Genomic DNA, 27,755 nt, shown 5'->3' with positions numbered 1-27,755 from the left:
ACCGATTGATTGGTCCCTCTCACAGACAAGCAGTAACTGTAGAATCACTCCCAAGACCACTGCTCATTTGTGGTATCCTATTAAACTCTGCCAATTGGTGATTGATAACACATAACTACAAAGATGTATTTCTTTCTAATCCTTTATGTGTACCTGACACACAGTTCTATTCCCAAGAGAAGGAGATGAAAATTCTTTCCTGGACCACAGGAGCTTTGAGAGAACCGGCACCTTCTTTCTGACTCACCATCATAGCCCAATATACAGTCCAATTATTATGAAATATATGAGGTTGCAAGTAGCCATGGTGCCTGACTTATGATGGTTCACTTGTGAGTTGGTTTTTTTTTTTTTTTTCAACTTTATGGTTGTGCAAAAGTGATGTGCATGCAGTTTTGATCTTCTTGCAGTCTGGTGATATGTAGTAACACATTAGCTCTGGATGCTTGGCGGTAGGAGCAAGCCACACATCCTGTCAGCCATGCAATCAGGAGGATAAATGACTGACACTCCACAGCCTGCGATGATGCTAAGCCAGGGTGTTCCCTAGGTTAGATACATTACATACATTCTGACTTGCAATGCTTTCAAATTACAATTCGTTTATTTGGGTGTAAACCCCATCGTGAGCCCAGACTATCTGTATCCTGTTCAACTGTCATGTACTTTTTCTACTTCACACTGAAGTTGTAGTCCCAGCCTCCAAAAGGCAGGAAGCACAACCTGATAACCCTGCGCTCCAGAAACTGCATTCATCTCATAAAACTCCCAGCAGCAGCAAGTGAGAAAGCCACATATTTCAGTCCTCATTCTATGGACTAGAAATCCGGCTAGCCTCTGTAGTTGGTTCCCCCTGTTCCCATACTATAATTTTTTTCTCAAGTACTTCTTAGATCATCCCCCCCCCCATTCTTATAACCATAAAAATCCATCTCCCACCATCTACCAGCAAGAACTATTCTCCAGGGAGGGAGAGAAGCTTTTAGAATCACATCATGCAGAAGTATCACTGAGGCTCGTGGAGCTCTGTGTGTCCAGAAATCTCTCATATATCCAAAGCCTGCTTCATCACACAAGCATCCTCCACACCATGACTTTCTCTTATCTCTGTACCCAAACAATGGAGTTGTGATAAGCCACAGCAAGTGGGTAGTGGTTCTCTCATGCACTTTCTATTTATAGTAGAGAAAGCTAATCTTAATCACAAATATTCCACATGAGACCCAGGGAGCAAGGCAGAATGCAAGTAAATATTATGTCTTGAGCAAGAAACATGAATTCTACTTGAATCCTTTCCTTATAAATGTATCACATTGTTCTTTATCAGAATATGAGTCTTATTTTTCAGCTGAGACATAAGAGGCTTATGCATATGAGGTGCCATATAAAAGGCTGCAAGAACCAAGGAGTCACCTGATACCTTAGCTATAGAGAGCTCAAAGTTACTTGCAACCCCAATTCATGCTTACCCAACTGGGATCTCTAGGCAGGACTGGAAGTTTCTGTTCAAAGGAATACAGGAGAAAATATGTTTTATTTTCTATTTTTTCTTAGTTCTTAATACTAGCCAAGCCTAAATCACTGCATTCATATTTGTGTAGCATTAAATATTCACTTGATATTGTAATTGACACCGAAGTTTTGTCCTTAAGGCAATGCACACTTTTCTCCATTTTTCTCAAAGCTGTGCTCAGAATGCATTCATTCATAAACAATACCTGAATGTTTAAAAGGCATTCATTCATAAACAATACCTGAGCCACCTATGTGCAAGTGTTGCATCAAAACAAGATCCAAAACTTCAGACTTTAATAACCTTGTGTGGAAGTCAGAGAGACAGTTCCAATTCATGTTAACTATTGTAACATACGAAGCTAGAAAAGATGGCATTTAATCAAATAGGTCAAAGACACCTCCTCCAACTGGGTAATGCTAAGCTGTATTTCAGAGAATGAATAAGAAACTGATTAAGAAAGGAGACTATTTTTGGTTGTGAACCTATTGCTTAATGGCTGAGCCATCTTGATGTCTGTGGTTCCTGTTGCCACTGAGGGTTACTGATTTCAGGGATCTTGGCCACAATGTGGGGCTGTGTTGGTGTCTAAGGGCCATGTTGCAACTGGGCCATGCTGACCTTGGTGGCCTTTGTTGTCACCTGGGGCCACGGTGACATCCAGACCCGGGCTGCTGCCATGGATCCATGCCTGGATCTGTGGTCCTACCACAGCCAGGATCTGTGTTAACGTCTGTGGCTTTTGGTACAACCAAAGGCTGTGTGGTTGCCTGGGGTCTCATCAGCCACCTGAGTCCATGTTGGTGTCCAAGAGCCATGCAGCCAGGACCATGCAGATCTGAGTGGCCTTCATTGCTACCCAATGCCATGGTGACATCTGGCCCAGAGCTATAGCTAAGGGCCATGTCTGGGTCCATGGCACTACCGCAGCCAGGGTCTGTGTTAATGTCCAAAGTTCCTGTTACCATCGGAGGCCATGTAGACACCCAAGGTCTAGAGCCATGTTGGTGCCCGAGGGCCATACTGTCACTAGGGCTGTGCTGGTCTGATCTGAGTGGCCTGCACTGCCACCTGGGGCAGCCACCTGCCGCCAAAGGCCATGTCTAAGTCTGTAGTCCAGCTTCAGCTGGGGTCTGGGGTCTGTAGTGATGTCTGTGGCCCATGTCACCTCAGGGAGCCATAGGAACTAAAAATCAGAGGGACATGCTGAGCCAGCTCACCCTTCACTGGCCCTGGGACAGCTGGCCTTGTCTCTTGCTAAACACTGTAGCAAGAGAGCTGGCCCTGACCTTCACAGGAGAGCTGGCCCCTGTACTTGGGAGAGATTACTCCACCCCTCACCACAGGTGAGGGAGAACTAACTATGATGGCATGGGCATAGGGGAGCTGGCTGTGCTCTCTTGCCTGAGGGAGGTGGTCCCAATGGCCCAGACTGACCAGCTCAGCTACCACTCAGACCTGAAGCTGGGCCTTGGGTTGGCCCATGCTTCTAGCATCTATCCCATCTAGGACCTGCTGGGGCTAGTGAAGGGTATCTTCCCACAGGATCTCCATAACTTGGGGGGTGGAGGGGCACGGGATATCCCAGAAGAATTTCAGTGAAGGATCCAGTGGTGACGGTGTACCTGAAACCAGAGGCCTTGGACCTGACCAATGACTCATGTCAATGAACATTTGCTAGTAAAGCTGATTGGACAAAAGGGAATACTATGTGACAAATCACTCCTAATGCCACCAGGACAATTGAAGAGGTGATGGGGAGATGGGGTTTTTGTTTGTTTGTTTGTTTGTTTTGTTCTTGTTTACATTTGATTAATTGCTCTGTTTCATTTTTGGTTTTATTTATTTTTTAAAGATTTATTTATTATGTATACAGTATCCTGCTGGTGTGTATGCCTGCAGTCTGGAAGAGGGCACCAAATCTCATTACAGATGGTGGTGAGCCACTATGTAGGTGCTGGGAACTCAGGACCTCTGGAAGAGCAACCAGTGCTCTTAACCACTGAGCCATCTCTCCAGCCCCTAATTTTTTATTATTTTTTTTGTCTCTTTTTGATACAGGGTTTCTCTGTGTAGCTTTGGAGCCTTTCCTGGAACTCACTCTGTAGCCTAGGCTGGCCTTGAACTCACAGAGATCTGCCTGCCTCTGCCTTCTGAGTGCTGGGATTAAAGGTGTGCACTGGGCTTGGTTTGATTTTTTTTTTTAATGTTCTTTTCGGGGGGCATGGCAGGGATGAGGGGAGGATATGGGGGGTGGGACTGGGAGGTGAGCGTAATTAGGGTGAGAGAGAAGATGAAGTTGGGTGGATAGAAAGGTGGGAGGTATTGAAAAAGGGAAAAACCATGATCAAAACATACTGCACGAAAAAAGTTAAATTAGAAAAACAATGTTTATTAAAGAGTTTGCTCATGCTCCCATGTCAAACCAGCCCAGATAGGTGGCTCAAAGTTCAGAAATCTGCTGTCTCATGGTTCTAGACATGATTAATTTCAAAATCAAGGTTACTCCTTATAACTGTGAAGAAGGGATTTATCTGTCCCATTCCTCCTGTCTGGCCATCTCCTGTCTCCCTATACTTCCTGTCTGGCTTGTAGGGTCATAGTCATCCCTTGTCTTCTTATACTTCCTGTCTGGCTTGTAGGGGTCATATTCATCTCTTTCTCTTTCCACCACTTCCTTCTACATGTAACTCTCTCAGTTTCATGTTGAATTTCATACTGATCAGCCCTGTGAAGCTCCTATCTTTAAATCAGCTCACATTCTAAAATGTTCGAGTTTAGGTTTCAACACATAAACTTGGAGGGCTTCATATCATCCCAAGATAAATTTTCATGTCAGGTGATGGAGTAAGAATGTTTGTACTTCTGGATATTTTTCTCTCAAAGATTAACCTAAAAACAAAGCAAAATAAAGCAAACTATTCTCAAAAATCAAGAGAAGTTGGGTCTGGGGAGATGGCTGAGTGGTTACTAGCATTGGCTGTGATGGGCCAACCTGACTCCACCTTAAGCCATGTTGTTACAAGGTCAAAATAAGTCCATTCCTATTTACTGGAAAATTTGGGTTTGATCATATCTTGACCTATCTTCTGGAATCTGACATGGACTCTGACACTCTATATCCTGACCTTCACCAAGATAAGATGTGTGGTGATATATTGGGTCCCCCAATATATTATGCACCCTAATAAACTTATGGGATCAGAGGACAGAACAGCCACTAGATAAACATAGAGGCCAGAAAATGGTGGCACACACACCTTTAATCCTAGCATTCTGGAGGCAGAGATCTATCCGGATCTCTGTGAGTTCAAAGCCACACTGGAAACAGCCAAGCATGGTTACTCATGTCTTTCATCCTAGGAAGTGATGGCAGGAAGCAGAAAGGTATATAAGGCATGAAAACTAGGAACTAGAGCCTGGTTAAGCTTTTAGGCCTTTGAGCAGCAGTTCAGCTGAGATCCATTCAGATGAAGACTCAGAGGCTTCCAGTTTGAGGAAACAGGATCAGCTGAGAAGTTGGCAAGGTGAGGTTGGCTGTGGCCTGTTCTGTTTCTCTGATCTTTCAGCGTTCACCCCAATATCTGGCTCCCAGGATTGTTTTTTACTTATAAGCCTATTTAAGATTTGTACTACAAAGATGTTCTGCCAAATAATTCTGAGATGTTCTGACAAGTTCCTACATAAACAAAACCCCTAAGAAACCCCCTAGCCTAGTCTCATAATTCTTTTTTTTTTTTAAAGCTGAGGATCGAACCCAGGGCTTTGTGCTTGCTAAGTAAGTGCTCTACCACTGAGCTAAATCCCCAACTCGCCCTAAAATTCTTTAGGCTATATAAGCCCCACTTTTTCTCATGTTCAATGTTATTTTCCCAAACCCCACTTTAAGGAAATAGCCCTGTCTGACAGAAAATAAAGCTTGTTTAATTTGAGCAAAGAGTTTGAGTCATGTTCTTATTCTCTTTCAGAAGGATTAATAGCTGTTCTTTCAGAGGACCCAAGTTCTGTTCCCAGCACCCACATGGTGGACAAATAACATCTTAACTCCAGTTTCAAAGGATTTAATTCACTCTTGTGGCCTCTGAGGGGACTGCAGGCATATAGTACAACAATACACACAAGGGAAAACACGTGAGAAATAAAATAAATACAAAAAAAATTTATGCAAGAGACATCATCACTCACAGAGGGAAATATATCAAGCCAAACTGATCAAGAAACAAAAAGTGATACAAGAGAAGCTGGCAGGGGACAGAGGACAGTGCAGAGGAGATTAGTTCCTTTTCTTTTTGCTGTGATAACATACCCAACAAGGTGCCATTTAAAAGAGGAAGAGTTTATTTGGGCTGACAGTTCAAGGGCACCCATTCCTCCACTATGAGAGGATCAAAATGCCCTGAGCAGGAACCTGGTGGCAGTCACATGCATCCACAGTCAGGAAGAGGAGAGTGAACAGAGAAGGGCAGGCTATAAAACCTCAGGGCCCACCCCTGTCTATTCACCTCCTTCGGTGAAGAAGCTCTACCTTCTAATGCAATGGTCCTAAACCTTCCCAAGGCTGTGACCCTCAAATACAGTTCCTCATGCTGTAGTGACTCTCAATCACCAAATTATCTCACTGCTACCTCACAACTAATTTTGCTACTGCTATGAATCAGGACGCAAATATATGATTTGCAGGATATCTGATCTCTGACCCCTGTGAAGGTGGGTCGTGACCCACAAATTGAGAACCATTGTTCTAAAGGTTCTGTGACCTTCCCAGACACCACCAGCCGCTGGGATCAAGTGTTCAAATACGTGAGTCTATGGGAGACATTTTGCATTCAAAACACAAACAGACAGCCCCCTCCCTTGTTCTTCCTCGGAGCTGCATGAGGGTGTAATACATGGATGCACCGGCTATTTGGGGAACCAGATGGGCCACAGGAAGATGAAAGAAAGAAATTATTAGAAAGTCCAAAGGGTTGTTGGCCCCCTCTGCCTGCCCTTGTCCTGAAAACTCAAGTGCTAATTCTCTCAGCCCTCACAGGAAATCCAAAGTGTATTCTCTGGAAAAAATGAAAGCAGACACAGCAAGCCTAAGTGGCAACAATGGTGAGCAGGCAAAGGCTGCATAGGATCCTGCAGACCGATGCCCTCTGTGGTATATTCACCTCTGTCTCCTGCACTGTGGCCGCCCAAATGAAAAGGGTGCTACATTATTTCCAAAGAACTGGAAACAGATTCCTAGAAAACGACCAAGATTTCCACAATCAAGTCCATAAAACACTTGGAGGATAAAGTCACAAAAGTGTGTCAGCAGGCAGAAACTAAAGGGACTGGAAGATAAATTCAAGGAGAAAAAAATGTTTAAAAGATAAAGTTAGAAAATAAATCCAGGTGGCCTGGGATTAGAGAAATCGGAATTCCATGAGGGGAAATGAATAAAAAGAAAGTAACACTAGAAACTTATCTAGGACTAGAAATGAGTTTCCAAGTTGAAAAGGAGTAATAAAAACCCCCCTACTCAGTCACACCACTGTGGACTATCAGGAGAAGAAAGGAGGATGTTAAACTATTCCCTAGGAAAGCAGGTTTGCAAAGCTCCTATAAGAACTGAAATCCAGCATGACTGGTAGGCTGTTTGGCCATCTGATAACCAGACTAGGTCAGATCAGGCTTTCTCTAGACCGTTGCCAGCAGTCTACAGAGGATGTATCATTGTGGATTTCTGGGGACCTCTCCAGCATTCTGCCTATTCCTGTTCTCATGTGGTCTTCATTTATCATGGTCTGTTATTCCTTGTTCTCCCTTTCTGTTCTTGATCCAGCTGGGATCTCCTGCTCCCCTAAGCTCTCTTTCCCTCGAACCTTGCCCTTCATTACTCCCACTGTCATCCAGGTTGTTCATGTAGATCTCATCCATTTCTCTGTCATTGGGTGATCCTTGGGTCTTTCCTAGGGTCCTGTTTTCTAGGTAGCCTCCCTGGAGTTGTGTAGCAGTCTAGTCATCTTTGTTTTACATCTAGTATCCTACTATGAGTGAGTACATACCGTGTTTGTCCTCCTGAGTCTGGGTTACCTCACTCAGGATGATTTTTTCTAGATCCATCCATTTGCCTGCAAACCTCATGATGTCATTGTTTTTCTCTGCTGAGTAGTACTCCATTGTGTATATGTACCATATTTTCTTCCAATAACTGATGGAAGTAGATGCAGAGATCCTCGGCTAGGCCCCAGGTAGAGCTCCAGGAGTCCAATTGTCGAGAAAGAGGAGGGACTGTAAGAGCATGAATGGTTGAGACCAAGACTGGAAAAGCACAGGGACAAATAGCCAAACTAATGGAAGCACATGAATTATGAACCAAAGGCTGTGGGGCCCCCAGCTGGATCAGGCCCTCTGGATAAGTGAGACAATTGAATAGCTTGAACTGTTTGGGAGGCACCCAGGCTGTGAGACCAGGACCTGTCCTTAGTGCATGAGCTGGCTGTTTGGAACTTTGGGCTTACACAGAGACACTTTGCTCAGCCTGGAAGGAGGGGACTGGACCTGCCTGTACTGAATCCACCAGGTTGAATTGAATCCCCAGGGGAGTCTTGGCCCTGGAGGAGATGAGAATGGAGGAGAGGGGCTGGGGGGAAGGTGGGGTTGGGGGCGGGAGGGGGGAGGACAGGGGAACCCATGGCTGAAATGTAAAATTAAAACACAAATATAATAAATAACAACAACAACAACAAAAAAGAACTAAAATCCAGATGCCCTTGGATTGCTCAGGAGCCAATCCTGAAAAGTCGAAGAGCAGGGCCATTAAAACTGAGAAGCCAACTTCTTTCCAGTTTGGAATTGCAAGCAAAGTGGGTGATCGGGGAGTAGGTGTAAAATAGTGTCTGACACAGAAGGACCTGAACGCATTTGCCTTCCCTTTGTCTTCTCCAGGGAAACTATTAGACAAGGTGTTACATCGAAACAAAGGAACAAAGCATGAAAGCAGAAGAAGCCAAAGAGAGCCTGAAGTGGGGGGAACTCCCGGATAAAAAGACAATAAAGGCAATTCCCAAGACACTCAGAGAGTCCATCTCGACCTTGGCTGCACTTCACAACTGCCTTGGTGCTTTGAAAACCTTCTAGTCCAGGTCACATTGTAGTTGGATTTCTGGGGGTGACCTAGGCATGGACAAGTATTTTTTTTTTATTATTAAGGAATGTTTTATTCATTTTTATATACCAATCACAGATCCCCCTCTTCTCTCCTCCTGCCCTCCAGCCTTCCCCCTCAACCCACCCCCCATTCCCTCCTACAAGAAGGGAAGGCTTCCCATGGGGAGTCAGCAGAGCCTGGTACATTCAGTAGAAGCAAGTCCAAACCCCTCTTCCTGCCTCAAGGCTGCACGAGGTATCCCACCATAGGGGGTGGGCTCCAAAAAGCCAGCTCATGCACAATATGGACAAGTTTTAAAGCTCCCCAGATCAGTTCACTGGGCAGAGGAATCTGATCCACTGTGCTAGAGGAAAGTTCCAGAACAACCCCTATACTGTGGACTAGAAAAAAAAAAAAAGCTGCATTCAGAGCAGGAGCAAGTCGGCATCTGAATGGAGAAGACAGAACCAAGGAGCTAGCTGACAGTCACAAAATGAAAAATGTGTAGAACCTTCAGCCAAGAAGTATTGAGTGGGACATCTGGAAAAGCTAAAGACAGTTTCCTATGAACATTTGATCAAGATAATGCAAAAATAAAATAGAATCTTCTCAAATGTTTACAAGTTGTAAAAGACAGACAGTGCAACCAGATTATACTAACTAACTGGCTGGGCAAGGAAAAGACACTTGGATAGGTCATAGTAATGGGAAGCCCAAAACACTGGTAATACTGAGAGAATGAAAAGAAGAAATGAGTTGGCAAGGTTTGAAAGTCATCAAGAGATAGTAATATATACATGTTAATGGATATTGCCAAAAACTAAAAGGGTACAAAATGGTCTCCCAGAGATATTTTCACCCCATTCCCTAGAATATGTGAATATCACCACCTAAGACAAGAGGAACAGCAAGATGGGAGGCTAGTCTTGAAGACCCAATAGAATTCCAAGGGTCTGCATGACAAAAGGACAAGAAGTCAGAGCAGGGCGGAGGGAGAAGACGAGATCTAGCTGGTGTGGCATGGGGCAGGCAGCCTGGAGTGACGGAAGCTGAAGAAGGCATGGCACTGATGCCACAGTCTCCACAGAAGGAACCAATCCTGTCGGTTTTAGTGTCTTCAGACTCATCTTGGATTTCTGGCCCCCAGAAACGTAAAAAAATAATTGATTCACTTACTTCAAGACACCCTCAGTGCAGGTCCTTCTCAACCTTGGCTGCCCTTCACAGCTACCCACTGTTAGTCTGCGGTGGTTCACTGTTGTGGAATATTAGTTGAAGATGTGTAACATTCACTTATGCTGTGGAATATTTATTTAATGATGCAAAGATGCCTTGCGTTCTTTTATGTTATTTGTTTAACTCTGTAATGCTGTGTTTCTTTGTCTATTGAAAACACCTGATTGGTCTCATAAAGAGCTGAGTGGCCAATAACTAGGCAGAAGAGAGAAATAGGCAGGTCTTCTAGGCAGAGAGAATAAATAAAAGGAGAGAGACAAGGGACAAGTGAGAAAAGGAGGGAAAGGAGGACACCAGGGGCCAGCCATCCAGCAACACAGCCAGCCACTGAGTAAGAAAGAAAGGAAGACATATGGAATGCAGAAAGGTAAAAGCCCAGAGGTAAAAGGTAGATGGGATAATTTAAGTTAAGAAAAACTGGCTAGAAATAGGCCAAGCTAAGGCTGGGCATCCATAAGTAAGAATAAGCCTCCGTGTATTTATTTGGGAGCAAAGAATAAAAACAACCAACAACAGTTTGTTATAGCAAAAGCAGAAAATACAAGGACTTTGGGGTGTTTGGATGCAGATAGGACAAAACAGAGGAGAGGGAGTGCAGACATAGGAGCATCAGGCAATGTTTTAAAGGAGTGAACAAGTGACCCATGGATAAAAATTGTAAACAAACAACTCATACAGAGTGTGGAGAGCAGAGTAAGTCGATAACCCCAGGGCAGCTTCTCTCCAACATAAACATGCACATGAATCAGCCAGGGGCATCAATAGTAAGTTCAGACTCAGAAGGTCTGGAGTGGGGCTGCAGATCTATCTGCATCTCTGCATGTTTCTAGATGACCAATGCTGTGGGCCCAAGGATCACACATGAAGTAGCAAACATCAAGACCAGTGCTCTGAGGCCTTAGGGGCTGGTGAGGGGACAGCTAAAGAGACAGAAGCACAGAGCAGGGGTGTGGTAGGGAGAGAGGTAGGCAGGGGTGTGAAGAGTAGAAAGAGCATTGCACCTAAGCTAAGGCATTTTGGCTTTATCACTGGAGATACTGGAAGCCACTAAGGGACTTTAAGGAATAGAAGATTGGGCTGTAATTTTAGTGGCATGAACATTATAGGAGCAAGACACTCTTTTTGATTGGATTTAGGTCCCTCTCTACAAAATGAAATCCATACTAGGCACCACTATTGGGCCAAGAACCTATGGCTAAACAGTTCATGGGCACAGAAGAGAAACCACTACCATTATGCTGCTAAACTGACACAGTAATAAACTGATTGCTAATGATGCATCTCTCAAACCCCACTGAGGAAGCTTCTATCTGCCATAGGCAGTGATTAGCACTGAGACCCCCAACTAGCCAAGGTACAGAAAATAAGAGACAATATAATGCTTGGCCCTAAATGAAACATCTATACCACACCCCTCCTCCCAAGGCTCAGGGATCATGGTGGACCACAGAGTGGAAAGAGCTTAAGAGTAGGCAGTAGATAACCACAAGGAAGCTGTCTTCTGGATAGAGCAAGGAAGCTGTATAGATGAACTCACAAGACTTGTGTCCCACACATAGCTAAGGAGGTATTGGCAATTAATAGTTGCTGGGAGAGGGAAAGACGGTTTTCTCTAAGATTATAGCCCCTAGTAAGTTGACCATGCTCTAGTTGGAGGCCACCCATCCAGGAATATTTGGGCTGCACAAACAGGCCTTGATAGGTTAACAAAATACACAATGTTGGGTGGATAGGAAAGGGTAGGGATGGATCTAAGAAAAGTTGAGTAAGTATGACAAAGCACATTGTATGGAAATAAAACTCTCAAAGAATATACACACCTTATTCTTTGCAGAAGAGGGCGAAACAAGAAAGGACTACAAACTATTTAGAGTGTAGCTGAGAATATCCATTGCTAATATCTCAGAAAGAAAGAATTTCTGCCCCACCTTAACCCCAACACATACACATACTTACTGGCGAGAGTGACACCATCTAAGTCTAAGCAAATTCTTCAGAGGTCTTTTGTCTGGAGTCCTAAACCTCAAAGAGCTTTATTCTAACACACAAAGGAATTTTCCTACAGCCTTTTTCATCCATATAATTACACAGTATTTATAAAATCCCTATCTCCCAATGGTGGCTGTATGTTCAAATTAGAAATGTGTGTAAGGACCCATGGGAAGCTAACTCATGCCTGGCACTGAGAATTTCCTTTATTAACCTAGGCATTTTGGAAGCAGCTTTGTCCACCTATGCAGAGTACCTCTGATATATATATATATATATATATATATATATATATATATAATCTTATGGAGGGTTATGAAACCCAATCCTTAGTGGAGGAGATATTGGCAATTGATGCCTGGTAGGGAAGAGAGAGTCAAGAGTCATGTTTCCCAAAGAGTGGGACCTCTGGTAGATGACCCACTCCCAAATGTCTGGGCAGTACTTATTAAATTCAACTGGGCAATATGCAGATAGTGAGAGACTGTAGCACTCAGTCCTTTGATGACTTCATCAAGGCCCTCCCCTCTATGTGGATCTATATGGAAGAGGAAAATTTTAAGAGCCGGAGATGGTGGATGACTCCCAGGAAACAGTGCCAAACAGACACTGATGTACATATGAATTCACAGAGACTGTGTGACAAGAATATACAAGACCTGTAAAGATTTCTCCCAGAGCAGAGAAGGGGAAATGGACACAAAGTCTCACCCCTAACCAAGAAACTATTTGAAAATACTATCTTCTGGGAAAGGAGTGCCAGGAAAGGAGTGCTGTTTGGTCTATCAACCACACTCCAGACCCAATCCCAGGAGTAGCAGCCCAACGCAGAAAAGACTCCATGGTTTTTGTTTGCTTTTTTTCTTGTTTGGTTTTATTGTTTTTGTTATGTTTTGTTTTTGTCTTAAAGAGTTTTTCATTTGTTTTGATTTTGGGGGGGGGTTGTGTTGTTTGTTTTTTCTTTTTTGGAGAGAGAAACTGGGGGAGGTAGGTGGAGAGAACCTGGGAGGAGCTGGGGGAGGTGAAAGAATATCAAAATACATTGTAAGAAAACATTTTGGTAAAAATGTAAATTTAAAAAAAGAAAAGGAGGACATAAAACTGGGAGAGAGTTGTGCTGGTGGAACCAGGGCAAGCTGAAGTGGGGAGAGTGGAGTAGATATGGTCAAGAGGCACTGAACACACAAAAGTTAGTGGTTTTAAATGTAGGAGGAAAGCTTTTCAGAAAAGTTGCTTTGAAGAGTGTAATCAAATTAGGAAACAGACAAAAGTAATTTAAATGCTGTGGTTATCGTTCTGTGTAAATAAAGTTCTGATTGGCCAGTGGCCAGGCAGGAAGTATAGGCGGGACAAGAGAGTAGAGAATTCTGGGAAGTAGAAGGCTCGGGAGAGACCACCAGCTGCCGCCATGAAAAGCAACATGTAAAGACACTGGTAAGCCACGAGCCATGTGGCAAAGTATAGATAAGCAGAAATGGGTTAATTTAAGATAGAAGAAGTAGATAACAAGAAGCCTGCCACGGCCATACAGTTTCTAAACAAATGTAAGTCTCTGTGTGCTTTCTTGGTTGGGTCTGAGTGACTGTGGGATTGGTGGGTAAGAGAGATTTGTCCTGACTGGGCCAGGCAGGAAAACTCCAACTACAAATGGCGTCCAACGTGTTGGCAAGAATTTCCACCTAAAACCTGACAAAAAAGATTCTAAAACAGAGCTAAAAACAGCTTCCTAGTTGTCTTTCTCAAGTTAGCAGCAGCCTGCCGGTTTGAGCTACTATGGCGGTTCCTGGCCTGTGCGTCTGACCTGCAGTGTGGCAGGAATGAGGAGTCTACAAGCAGCACTTTACTCTGCTGCATGGTAGATTTAGCCTTTGCTAGTTTAAAAAAAGAAAAAAAAAGTTTCTGGGCTATGCGCTGCTTTGATAGAACTGCTTCTGATAGTTGATGGTACACATGGCTCCAGACCCAGAGCTGGCGGTAAACTGTATCACCGCCATGTTGGGAAACTGAGGTTGGCGGAGTCAGCAGCCACAGTGGTGTTTCAGTCTTACAAAGATGGATATTACACAGAGAATCTGGTTTGTCTTGTCTTTGGGATTTTTAACTGCAGAAAAAGATTTGATCAGAAAAGCTGTTGAGTTAAACAAATATGTAAATTTTAAAGGTATCTTGACTTCAAATTTTGGATATAAGGATATGTTGCTTTGGAAAAGAGTCTCTGCTTTTGTTTCCATAGAAAGCCAGAGGCTGTGGATTTGTTCCAGATTAAGATACATCGGGTTTGATCAGCCAAGACCACCTGAAAGGTCTCCGATGACACCATGGCCCAGATGATCCAACATCCAGAATGGTTTCAAGGCAACTGGCTCAGAGGTTCACCCTCATGGACTATTCCATAATCCTAAAATTTTATTTGTGTCCCCATAAGATACAGCGCCCCCCTCCAGCAGGAAGTAGTAAGAGAAACTATGCCCACATTCCCAAAATTATCAAGCTGGCTTTGGAGATGGAATTGGCTCACTCCTTCTCTAAACCCAGACATATTGCTAAAAGAAAAGGTTAAGAGATTCTTGTGTCCCAAATCAGAAGAGCCCTTTGGTGTGGGACAGAGAAAAACCAATATTTTTCTTTAAAGCAGGTTGATTATAAATGAGATCTCTTTCTAAAGAAGAAAGGGGGATATGATATAGATATAATAGGACAAAAGGGTAGATTAAGGAACTTACTTCTAAAGAGCAACAACTTGTTTAAAATGTTTTACATTGGTATGGATTTTGGTCTATCGATACAAACTTAAAGTTAATATTGTTATACTGTGTGTATATTTCTACTCTTGTTTAGGGTATTATGTTTATATAGCTCATTTTAAATTGTAATGGATAATTAAAAATAGATTGATAATTAGTCATCTGTGATAATCATACTCATAGCCATGTTAGTTAAGTCTTCTAGGTATACACAGAGATATTTCAGATAGATAGGTAATCTTCAAATACTTCAAAGACCTACAGAATATGGCATTTAAAATATTTTTAAAATTTAGATTTTCTGGACAGTGAGACATGTCTGCTCCTGGCAGCACCAATTTACTTCAGAGAGGAGGATGGGCACTGAAGACACATCTTATCTTCATGAAGACATATCTTCACCTTGGCAAAAATAGCCATTTTGGCAAGAAACTGTTCTTGCCTGGACTGCTTGATCGACTTTACATGCAGGACCCATAGAAAGGTGACCACTGAACTTTGCTTGACAAAATGGTCCTTCAGGTTCCTGCTTCGCAGAGGAAACTGCCAAACATTCTACAGGACACTGAGAAAAGTGACCAAGAGACTCTAGCCCTGTGGGCTGAAGACAAATGCCCCAACTTTACAAAAGAACATTAGGTGACTATCCAGGCTGCCAGCTGTCTCTGTCTACCCTGCAAGACTCCTGAAAAATGCTTACATCCTTCTCCCAGTTTTCAGGTAATATTATATCCTTCTGAGGTCTTTGATGTGGTTGAAGACTAGATAGTTATAATTTCCTCAGTTATGATACAAGATAAGTTAGATATAAAACTTTAGACTCACAAATATAAGATAGATAGGATATCTTCTTTAATATTGTAACTATAATTCTTGCTTGATAATTATTTTGTTATATGTAATTGTACTATGTAAAAGTTAAAACCTTCCTTTAAAAAAAAAAAAAAGAAAAGGGGAAGTGCTGTGGTTATCGTTCTGTGTAAATAAAGTTCTGATTGGCCAGTGGTCAGGCAGGAAGTATAGGCGGGACAAGAGAGAAGAGAATTCTGGGAAGTAGAAGGCTCGGGAGAGACCACCAGCTGCCGCCATGGAAAGCAACATGTAAAGACACTGGTAAGCCACGAGCCATGTGGCAAAGTATAGATAAGCAGAAATGGGTTAATTTAAGATAGAAGAAGTAGATAACAAGAAGCCTGCCACGGCCATACAGTTTCTAAACAAATGTAAGTCTCTGTGTGCTTTCTTGGTTGGGTCTGAGTGACTGTGGGACTGGCGGGTGAGAGAGATTTGTCCTGACTGGGCCAGGCAGGAAAACTCTAACTACATTTAAATCCTTTCAGCTCTTCATACACATGCAGAAGGGAGTGGTATATCGCTCACATTCTGGACATTGACTGGGCACCCTCTTAACAGAATACATGTTTTTCACAGAAGTACAATGTACATAGTTGACTTTCCAAAAGCATTAGAAATGGCTGCACAAAGCTTTCTCCAAATTCTATGCATATGGATTAGACAGAAGGAGAATAGCACACTACGGGTGAAAACTCAGTTAAGTATATCGAACGCTGACAACGTATTCATAGTGTGATGTCAAAAATCGAGTATCTATTGCATGCAGCTCATGAGGAACCAGCCTGGGGCTGATCCTGCTCCATATTTCCTATTGATAGCTCGAGGATGGTGCTATGTGTGCACTAATCAATCCAGAAATATGCAGCCCTGGGAGACTTGGCTGACACGTTATAGACGACACTGTTAAAATTCAGGATGGTCTTGTGCAGTCAAAGAAATGAGTTGAAATCAATAGAGCAAGCAGACACAGTCCTGCTGATGTTTCCCATCACAGGACTCCAAAGCTCCCAACGAGAAAGCAAGACACGCAGACAAGTAAACCCTAAGTGCTCCCGTTTCTATCTGACCTTGTCCCCTCACACCCACAAGGCTATCCAGACCTGCTTAGGACTTGCCCTCCATGCACAATTTACATCTGTGACCTGAGGTTTTTCCATTCTCCCCCTCAGGGTCCTGCAGTGAGGGGAGTGAGATGATGGATTTGGGGTGACAAGTGTAGATTATGCAACACCACATCAGAAACAGGGGGAAAACATAAAACAGGATCCTTACAGGACAAGAAGCAAGAGTGACCTTTCTTCTAAGCGTGGCATTTCCCCCCAGTGAGCAAGCAACAACCAAGTCTGGCCATTTATTTTTCTCTTCCCGTTTTCAAAGCCCCCCACACACACACACATCCGCTCTCACTTGTTGAATTCTTCATCATGTGGCACCTAGACCACAGCCAGAGTCTTAGCAGTTGGCTCTTTGCTCTCAGTTCTCTTGGATCTGTCCTCACACCATCGTCTGCATGGTCCCAGGAAAATACAAGAGACCTTGAATCCTCCTTGTTCACAGCATTTTAGTCCCGTCAGCCCCCACAGTTCTCCAACTTGACACACGAATGTCCTCAGTGGATCTTGTGCCAGGAACTTCACCAGATTCCTGTTGGGGCCATTTCTAGGTGTCTCATTGTCTAGGTAATGGTTCTCACCTATGGGTTGCAAAGTCTTTGTGGGGGGGTGTTAAATGATCCTTTCAAAGGGGCACCGAAGACCCTTGAAAATGTCCAATATGTATAGTATGATCCATAACAGCAGCAAAGTTATCGTTATGAAGTAGCAATGAAAATAATATTATGGTTGGGGGTCACCACAACAAGAGGAACTGGATTAAAGGATCACAGCATTAGGAAGGTTGAGAACCACTGGTCAAGGTGAGGTTATTAGCATTTGGAGGCCAGAGATGCTACACAATCTAGACAATAACCTGCCCCACCCAGTTTGCCACTGATACCCCATTTGAGGAAAGCTCCCCAGGGCCCTGCTTACTTCTGGAGCCTTCTGGCTTATTTCTTCCTCGCATCTAATAAGGCACCATCCCCCAGCGCCCGCTGTGCTTTTTCCTTGCCTGCATACCTTATGCCAGTGAATTCGGACACCTGGAAGAACTCTCTTCATTTTACTAACTCATTTTTGTCAGCTTCAGCTCAGGTGTCCTCCACCAAGAAGAACCTTACACAGCCTGACTGACATGCTTCTTTCTCAAAAAGCAGTGGGGCTTTCTGACAGTGCTAAGCTCTGCACTCAGTACACAGCTTCCTAAGTATTGGTTTATCTCTCTTTATTAGGGTCATTTGGTGTAGAAAATGAACTACACAGTATGTAGAAATAAATGTTTTGGTGAGGTGAAGGAATCAATGTCAGCATACAATATACCCGATTGCCCAAGTTTACCTAGCCTCACTTACCATTGCCAAATCCTAGAGTCAGCCTAAGTACCTGTCTGTGGATGAAAGATAAAGAAAATGTGGTAGAAATAATATAATGGATTATCTTTTGCCATAAAGAACAAAATTGTGTTGTTTTCAGGACATTGGGTTGAAGGGGAAATTACAATGTCAAGTGAAATAAGTGAGCATTAGTTAAACAAATGTCAAATGTATATTCTCACATGAAGAATCAAGATAAAAAAATATAAGCATGAAAATGGAAGGAATATTTGGGAAAAGGACCAGGAAGACTAGACAGAGGGGCCATGGGACTAATGGGGGAGGAAGTTAATATGATAAAAGTATATTGTATCCATACATAAAAATATTAGAATGAAACCCTATGTTGATATTTTATTTGTGCTGAAATGTGATTTTATTTTATGTTAATAAATAAAGTTGCCTGGAGATCAGAGGTAAAAGCAAGCCATTAAGCAGAAGTCAGGCGGTGGTAGTTCACGTCCTTAATCCGATCACTTGGCAGGCAGAGTCTCTGTGTGGTCAAGGACACAGCCAAGCATGGGGACACAAACCTTTAATCCCAGTACCAACCATAGAGACCTGGAGGTCTGTATAGTCAGGCAGTGATGAGGAAGTCATGTGGTTGGGTTTGGAGCCAATGAGAAGGCAGAACAGAAAGGCGATAAAAAGACAAGTCACCCAGGAAGAAGGGGTCTCTCTAGGGGAGGAGGGGAGAGAAGGCAGCGAGGTGATCAGATAAGGTAGTCATGGCTCTTGCTCTGATCTCTTAAGATTTTAACTCTGTATTTGGCTCTGTGTTTCTTATTTATTAAGACTGTTTAGAGTTTCATCTGTAAAACTCATTATTCTGTACAAGGTAAGAGATTGGAGGGGGTATAGGTGGACGGCCGGGTAAGATAAAGAACTTTTCAGATACCCGTTATGGTAACAAATACAAGCATTATTTTACACCTCAAGGGGCAGTTGGTGGGGGGGAGCTGGGGTTTCAGATCATTCTGCACTCACTGTACCTGTGACTTTGTGCCCTTAATCTTTGGTCTCTAAACATTTCTTCAAAAGGTGCCAGCCAGTACCCCACAGGAATTTCCACTCACCCATACTGAGGACTGGGAAGCATGAGGAACAGTTTGACTGGCAGTTCTCTTTCTCTGGTCTGTGTCCAGTCTGCTCAAGAACTCAGCAGTTTTGCTACCAGGAAAACAAAGAGGTGTTAGCACTCCAAAAACTAGAAATAGCCGTGTTGACTGTGCCTTTGGATCCCAGCCTGGGTTGTCATGAGGTGATACCTAAAAATAACCTAGGGAGCACAAAGGGTGAGAGATCACGTGTGCCGTAGAAAATCAAAGCTAAGTGCTTTTGCAAGACCGCATCTTGAAGAGCATATGTTTTAAAAATATAAAATTAGGTTTGTGAAATGTGAACCTGTTATTTCAGATTTTACACTTGGCATTATCGACGAAGATAAATCCTCCCCGTGACTTCACAGGATGGTGCTTAATTTCCTCTGTGTATATCTCGAGTTTGACAGCAGTGTCAGTACAGACCTGTGGGACACTAATCCTCGACAACATCTCACTCCACTTCAGCTTTACATTAAGCCCTTAACCCTCCAGGGGTCCTTCTCTAGTCATCTCAACTCCCACAGAGCTCTGACTACTCACAGGACACACGGAGCCCATAGGCCAGCCATTCTCTCCCATTTAGGGCCCAGGAGTGCTTTAAGATTCTGAATCAGAAATAGACCTTCTATCCAGACACAGAAAGACATTCCACAACACACACACACACACACACACACACACACACACACACACGCGCGCGCGCGCGCGCGCGCGCGCGCACATACATCTCTGTATTTAATTCAAGGAAAGAGATGAATTTCCTTCTTTAAAGGTTCAAAGTGCCGCTTGGACTGAGGAGATGGCTCGGTCAACAAAATTCCTGCTGTACAAACACGGGTCTTGAGATCAGACTCCCAGGAACCACATAAAAAGGTGGGCATGGTTGTCAGGATTCCTAGCCACTCCTCCATGACCACTCATGTGCTGGCAGGATGCTAAGTCATCCCAGGGCCTTATGTCCTCTGTAATCCCTGTGCATCGCATTCACATAATCTATGCGCACGCATGGCGTAGCTATGCAAGCCCATATGCGCATGTGCAGGGGGAATCTATAAAAGCAGGTTCCACATACTCCCTTCCTCTCTTCCTGTACCATCTTTCCATAGGCCTAAGCACCCCTTTCTATTCCCCTCCCTTAATAAACTCTTATAGTGGGTTTTCTTGTGCCTCGTGGCTTTTCTCACAAGGTAAACAGCGCCGCTTAATGGATAACATTGCGCCACTTTAATAAATAACATTGGTGACACACACCTGTAGTCCCAGTGCTGGCAACTCAGAAACAGGAGACTCCCTAGGGCTTGCTGACCAGCCAGTCTAGCCAAATCAGTGAGTTCCAGAGTCAATAAGAGGTCTAGCTTAAAACATAAGGTGATATGTTGTTCAAATTTTAAAAAAATTTTTAATAAAAAAAACCTGGAACCAATATTGGGGTAAATGCTTAAAAATCAGAGAGACAAAGGAACAAGCCACTGGCACATCCCACCTCACCAGCTCCATGAATCCTCTGACTGACTGAATGCCCGAGTCCTCAGCCCAAAGGCTCGTAGTTCCTGTTTCCTCACCCTTACATGCTTTTCTTCTCCCAGCTATCACCTCCTGAGATTAAAGGTGTGTGTGTTTCCCAGTACTGGGATTAAAGGTGTGTGCCACCACTGCCTGGCCCTGTTTTGTCTCCTAGACTGAGTCAATCTCATGTAGTCCAGGGTGGCTTTGAACTCACGGAGATCCAGATGGATCTCTGCCTTCCAAGTGCTAGGATTAAAGGTGTGTGCCACCACTGCCTGGCCTCTATGTTTAATCTAATGGCTTGTTCTGTCCTCTGATCTTCAGGTAAATTTTATTAGGGTCCACAATATATCACCACAGTGATAGGTGGGTGTGATGGCCCACGCCATTAACCTCAACACTCCTGAGGCAAAGACAGGAGGAACTCTTTGAGTTAGAGGTCAGCCTGGTCTACACAGCAAGTTCTAGGCCACCTAGGGCTGCATAGTGAGATCCTGTATCATTAATCAATTGATTAATTAAGGTAACGAAGCAACAGAATAAAACACAGTTGACCTCTGACCTCCACATACATGTATACATGCATCTACATACACATGTTAACATGCACAATTACATACATACAAGTGTGTACTAGACATGTGCTAGGCCTGTGTAATAGGGCCTCTGTTTTTTCCTCAATCCCAATCCCCATCCAGTTTCTCTTCTCACCTATGTCAAGTGCAGAACACTGGAGTTACTTCCTGGTTCTTACTTCAAGTACTGTTGCACTCTGCCTACCTTTGACTAGCTCGTTGTTTTTGTTTTATTCCTTCCCCTCGGTGACCTCCGGAATTTTTACTCCTTCCTCCACATTTATAACCAAACCCCTCAAAGCAGCCTGATTTACATTGCTCCCGACTCCTGTCATCTGCTCCATTTTCCTCCTCCTTTCTACTCTCCCTCTGCTAATCCCGAAACTAAGACCCAGGTCATCAAGGACTTAGGACATGGGCATGGGGGTCTAATAGGGACCAGGGACACACAGTTAGGGCTGCGCAGGGGAGACAATTCAAGGGAGTAGAAATGTAACAAAGATGCCCACATCGTGGTGAATAGATTCTTGGGGAGAACGTGGTGTTTAAGCAAAGTTAGAAGCCCAAGCTGAACAAGGAAGTACAAAGTACACAGCCCTGAGAAACAGGAGACTTCAGCCATGACAGCAAGCAGCCTATCCACCAGCCCAGGAGTCCTTACCTTGCCCAGAATAGGCAGAGGCCAGTGACATCGCACAGCCTGACTTTTTGAAATCAATAATGTAAAATAGGAGAGCGTCCTATTTTGTAGAATGCACTTAACATTCTTACTGATGGGTATTTATGTTGCTCTAGTGAACATCAGAGTATATGGCATAAAAGGGTTAAACTACCAGCTTTAAATTGTGTTTAAATCATCATTGTAATTAGGAAGTCATCCTCACTGAAAACTATAAATGATGAATGGTCTCCACCCCACCCCCAGTGGTTTTAGAGCTGTTGGGAGGGGGCAGTTTTATCTGATCTTTCCTTCTTTTAGATAACACACAGACTCAGTTGCCTGTGCGTCCAGACAGGTAATGTACATGAGTAAAGAAAACAGGAAATTAGACATAGCAGTAAGTGGTATCTGCCAATTGAATCAAAGACAGGGAGAACACTGATCATGTTTGGGGGTGGGGGGTGACAAACTAGAAAATTATTTCCCATACAAAGGGGTCAGTTGCTACTTAGTGGCATACCAGCATTGCCAATGGGTAAGAAGCCAACAATGGCAGATGGCCCAGGTTTTACTTTTGTAACCAAAATGCTGAAATTCTTAGTGTGAAATAATTTGGCAATTAATTTAAAAAGTTTGAAAACTTTGCAGGCTTACACTGCTGGCCCCAAGCAAACACTGAAACAAACAAAACAAAGCCCTCTGCAAGCCAGATGTGGTCCCAAGGGCTCTTTGCCATGACTGAATCATTGCTTCTGCCTGATCATGTTTGTGTTGTTGACAATACAGTTATTTCATAACGGTAGACTCTTTATCTTTAGGCTAAAAAAAAATATAAGCAAGAAGGACCGATATACTGCTTTATATCTGCCAGCTAAGAGACATCATACCATATATCATATTTATGCCAAATACTAAGGTGTATCATTTTTATTTACACTTACATCTCTGTGTATTTGTGTTAATACATGAAAAGCAAACACTACATATAAAATAAAAAGGAAAACCACAGAAAATATTTATGATCAAAGAAAGATAATAAAAAGGTTATTGTGCAAAATGCATGAAGAACACTGATAAATCAAATTTCAAAAAGACAAAGAGCCCAAGCTACGGGTGGGTAAGAGATAAAAATGTACACTTCACTGAAAAAGAAACACAATTAATAACACAAATGGCAACAATGGTTTAGGGTTTATATAATAACACATGTGTCAAAGCCCTGTTGAGAGGCCCTTACATCTACAACTTCATGACAACCTTGCAAAGATTTTAACATCTTCAGTTCACAGAAGCAACTAGCTCAGGGCCATACAATCAGCAAATATCAGAACCAGGACTCAGACCCAGACATCCCAACTTCAGAGGCCATACTTTCAGCCGGGACACTTGACTGTTCTTTTGGAGGAATACGCATGTGCACAGATGTTCCATCTCAAAGACAATTGAGAATGGGAAAATTAAAACAAGACACTACCACACAAGCCAAAAACGACTTTTTACGTGTGGAAAATTGCCCCATGCTAAGGAGAATATCTGGCAGAACTCCTCTTATGAATTGCTGATAGGAAAGCAAATTGGTCACCCAGGAATGAAATTTGACAACACCTGGTAGAGTTGAAAACATGTTCAATGTCTAGGTGTTTAATAATAAGGTAACTCCTGACAACTAAGGAGAACTGAGAAAGGACACAGAACCCAGAACCATTTGTAAGTATCCTAGACAAGGAAGGAAGAGAAAGGAAAGGAGAAAAACATGAGGGGAAGGGTGGGGAGGAACCAGAAGTAAGAAGGAATAATTTACATCACGAATCCTTTTGAGAGGCCCTGTATCTGAGAACTGATCTGATGTTCTCACCTACCAGTTATGTCGGAGTGATCCAGTCATACAAAGATGTGTTCTATGTTGAACATCTGCATCTGATTCTTGCAAAGTAATCACGTAACCCACAAATGACCCACATCTTTCCCCAACTCAGTGGAAGACTCCTACTCCTTTTCCAGGCCCAGCTCCTTCCTCCGGTTGCTATGTCACCCCTACACCGATGATTTATCAGGGTACCCAATCACAATATTCCCCTGTGTCCTTACGCCACCTTCTGCCGATTGAGACTCTTCCCCTAATTACCTAACCAAAGTTCAAATCCTGTACTTGGCTCTTTCGGATGGTTTTCCCTCCTCATACTTCACTATTCTCTATACTATTCATTTGGCTTTGCTTCAACAAGAAACACAATTTGTTCACCTACAGGTGTGTGTCTAGTTAGAGGGGAAGGATACTTAACAAACGTAATGCATCAGGTCAGGATAACTACAGGGAAAAGATAGCGAATGAGAGCATTGTGACAGTCTCTATAATATTTTGTTTCCCTTTAAAATGAACACAGATTTGGTAGTTTATCAAACAGAGAAAAGGCACAGGCACTTTGGTTGCACTGAGAAAAGAAATTCCAAGCAAATTCCATCATAGCTTCCTAGGACAATAGTTTTCCAAATGTCCGTCGGAAGACCCTCCCCACATGATTGCAAACCTGAGACTTATCAATGGAGCCTTAGGGACCACTGGGCTCAGTCCTTAGACATTCCAGCATGTCTGGAATAGAATCTGGAATTCTGAGTCTTAAAAGCATCCACCATGGTCTTAAGAGTTACCACAGTAATGCAGATGGATAGTTAATACACATAATTATCATAGATCCATATGATTTTGGCTTATGAATAACTCATATTATAGAACACATTTGGAAATAAAACATTGGTGTATCTTAGAAACTGTCTATGCAAGTGTTAGCAGGACATTCTACCCCTACTTCCGACAGCTTCCCAAACCTAACTTTGGTACTGTGAAGTTTGGGTGAGTGAGAATCGCTTTTCCATTCACACAGGCAATGTGTATACCCTGAGACCCCACTGTGTACTTTGGAAGCATTATTTTGCATGAGCCCATTTCCTATAACTGGGTGTGAACAAAAGATAGTCATGCATCTTCTGGTACTAGCAAAGCCTATGTAATAAGACTCCAGGAGAAAATGGGCTATAGTAGACATATAAGTCCCATTTACAAGATCACAAGGAAATGATCTAGAAATGTTGGGAGAGATAAATTTTGCTAAATTAACTATGTATTTAAAATAATTATTTCCACTTATTTAATGGTTTCTTAATGCTTAAATTTTTCATCAGAAAAGTAATACATGCATATAATAAAAAGGAATAGAAAATAAAAATAGAAAAGTTTAAGGAATAAAATAATGATGTCCTATGTAATATTTTACTCAACATGAATCATTCCATAGGTATCGTTCTGGGCAATTTCCTATTAATTGATAAACATTTGCTTAGGAAGCTTCTCGGGTGAGGAGTGGTTTCCTCAGGGGATGGTACTTAGGAGAAAGCAGAAAGGCCAGCTCTTCTCAAGTGAGTTTCTCTATGCCTTGGCATAGAGGAGATGGCATTTTCTTGCTCCTGTGCAACTAGACACCACTATGTCTGAGCTCTGGGCTGAAAAATGATAGCAGATGGATGGGCCAGGCTTGGAGTGGTGCGTTTATAGCTACTTGCGTGATTCTGAGTACTCTTTCCTCCTGTTTGATGGTGGCACTCAAAGCAGGCTTGGGAGATGCTTGCTAAGCCTGGTAGAGGCTCCATTTGCCTGAATTTCCCACTGCCAGAGGACAGAAGTTAACTGCAGAGTCACATACCAGCCCTTATCAGTCCACATGGAAAGCATACTCTTCTAAATTGTTGATTTAGGGTTTTGTTGTTTTTTTTTTTTTTTTTTTATCATAGCTTTCTTTTCCTCCCTAAACAGTAATACTTTCCCCCTATATGGAATATTATGATATTCTATGTTATTCTTACTTTTTAAAATTAATATCATCCTTTGGATCTTGTCCCTATTAATTCTGAAATATCTGACTTAATCTGTTACCAGCTAAATACAGTCCTACCACATTTTTACTGACGAATATTTGTTACTCTAGTGACCATCTATATAAGCATAACACTGCAGTAAGATATATACCTACAAAATAATTATTTCCTAGCATACGTTCATATAGACATGCATATTTAAGTCATTCTTCTTGGTGCCAAGATGCTGTATGTAAATAAAGATCACCCCTAAAATTATGTGTACTGAAATTAGCAATTTGAAACAACTTCCCTCCACTGAGTATCAATCTACTGTCTTGTATATTCTACTCATCTCAGGCACCTTCAAAGAACCTAGACTTACCCAGTGAGAAAGCTGAGATTGAAAACATTCCCCAAAGGCTGTTAGGAGCATGGTCCCCAGGGAGATGATATCGACAGGTAGTGGAATCTTTAGAGGAGGTGTCTAAAGGGAGGGCTTTGGGTCTTCGAGGATGTGCCCTTGAAGGTGATCGTGAGACTCCAGTCTTTTCTTCTCCCTTCTCTTGCTCTGCCAGGAGATTAAGTTTTGTGCCATCGTGTACTTCCATCTGGGTGTGGCACATTGCCACAGGCCCAGAGCAGCCAAAGCAATTGATTATGGATTGTACTCTCCAAAACTGTGAGCCAAAGAATTTTTTATACTTTTAATTTTAGTATCTCAATTAATTTATTATAATAATGGAAAACTAAACGCCCCCATCACCCATCACCACTCAATTTTTCAATCGTATAATTCTCTGGATATCTGTTCCTCCTCCATTCAGCCTTCTGAAACTTTCTGCCATGAAAACAAAAGATCTTCAACTGAAATCCAACAACTTTATACCTGTAACCTTGTATCAGAAGGTTAATAATAATACTAGTAATGTTATTATTATTACCCCTTCAAGAGTAATAGCACCTTCCTCAGGCCTCCACACATACACACTGACATACACCACACATACACCATATAGGCCCAAGTTTTAAAAATTTTCCTCAAATATAAAATAATGACTAGGTAAATACCAAAGTAAAAAATAAAATTTTCCTTACACGCTCTACATGGGGATGTTAATAAACCCTCTCAGCAAGAGTTGGAGCTAGCAGAATACTCATATCATCTAACAGATCTCAGTGAAGGCACATAAGTCACACATGGAAACAGCACCTTCGAAGTGCAGAAAACCTTAACTAAACAGCCGAAGTGACATTACAAGCGAAAAGGACATAAGCCTCATGCACTTCTGATAGGATGCACCAAGAGTACATGGCATCATTTCTACGGTGTTGCTTATTAAAATGTATATCTTCCGTCTAATCAGGAGAAAGGTCAGTCTGATCCGAATGGAAAGCTGTTCAAATGAGGTCACATCACAAGTAGAAGAAAACTAAGGAGTCATGATGGCTAGATGTTTTCTATGCCTAAATCAGACCCTGAAATAGAAAGAGGACTTGGAGGGAAAAATGGCGAAATTTTCAAGTTGGTTGTACATATATAGTACTGCACCAATGCTAATTGCCTGATGTTGATAATTATACCACAGCTACACAAGCAATTAAGTTCTCTTAGATGTAGGTGTTAATGGCAATAATACTATTTTTATATCTTGCCTTTAAGGTGAAAATGATTTCAAAACAAAAAGGGTGGAAGGTCTTTTTTTAATGCATTGTTTGAAACTTAACTCTATATGAAAGGTGTTTCCCCCGAACTTCTGAATTAGCTACTGTAAATGTTCTACTGCTGTGAAGAGATGCCGTGACCACAACTCTTATAAAAGAAAGCATTTAATGGGGGCTGGCTTACAGTTTCAGAAGTTTAGTCCATCATCATCATGGCAGGGAGCATGGTGGCATACAGGCACTGGAGCAGTTCTGAGAGCTACATTTTGATCTGCAGGCAAAGATAGTTGGAGGAGGAAGAGAAAGAGAGGAAGAGCCTGGACCTAGCATGGTCTTTTGAAACCTCAAAATCCTGTCCCCCTTCCCCCTGTGAAACACTTCCTTCCAATCCTTCTAATCCTATGGAAGAGTTCCACTCAATAGTGATGAAACATTCAAATACATGAGCCTAAGGGAGCTATCCTTATTC

The 27,755-nt window shown here is 42.6% G+C and overlaps 1 protein-coding gene across 1 annotated transcript in view; it reads right to left on the bottom strand.

The window, feature by feature from the left end:
- Epsti1 (epithelial stromal interaction 1) overlaps positions 1-27,755 on the bottom strand; it is a 105,297-nt gene that overhangs the window by 25,862 nt on the left and 51,680 nt on the right. The window contains exons 7-8 of the mRNA XM_036199508.1: positions 19,004-19,097; positions 1,470-1,502 (exon numbers count right to left, since the gene is read on the bottom strand). Of these exons, the coding sequence (XP_036055401.1) occupies positions 1,470-1,502; positions 19,004-19,097 (127 nt within the window). The remainder of the gene's footprint in view (positions 1-1,469; positions 1,503-19,003; positions 19,098-27,755) is intronic.

The sequence above is a fragment of the Onychomys torridus genome, chromosome 9, assembly GCF_903995425.1.
Source record: "Onychomys torridus chromosome 9, mOncTor1.1, whole genome shotgun sequence".
NCBI lineage: Eukaryota > Metazoa > Chordata > Mammalia > Rodentia > Cricetidae > Onychomys > Onychomys torridus.
Note: the sequence above shows the minus strand (reverse complement) of the source record. Positions and strands in the feature narration are given on the sequence as shown.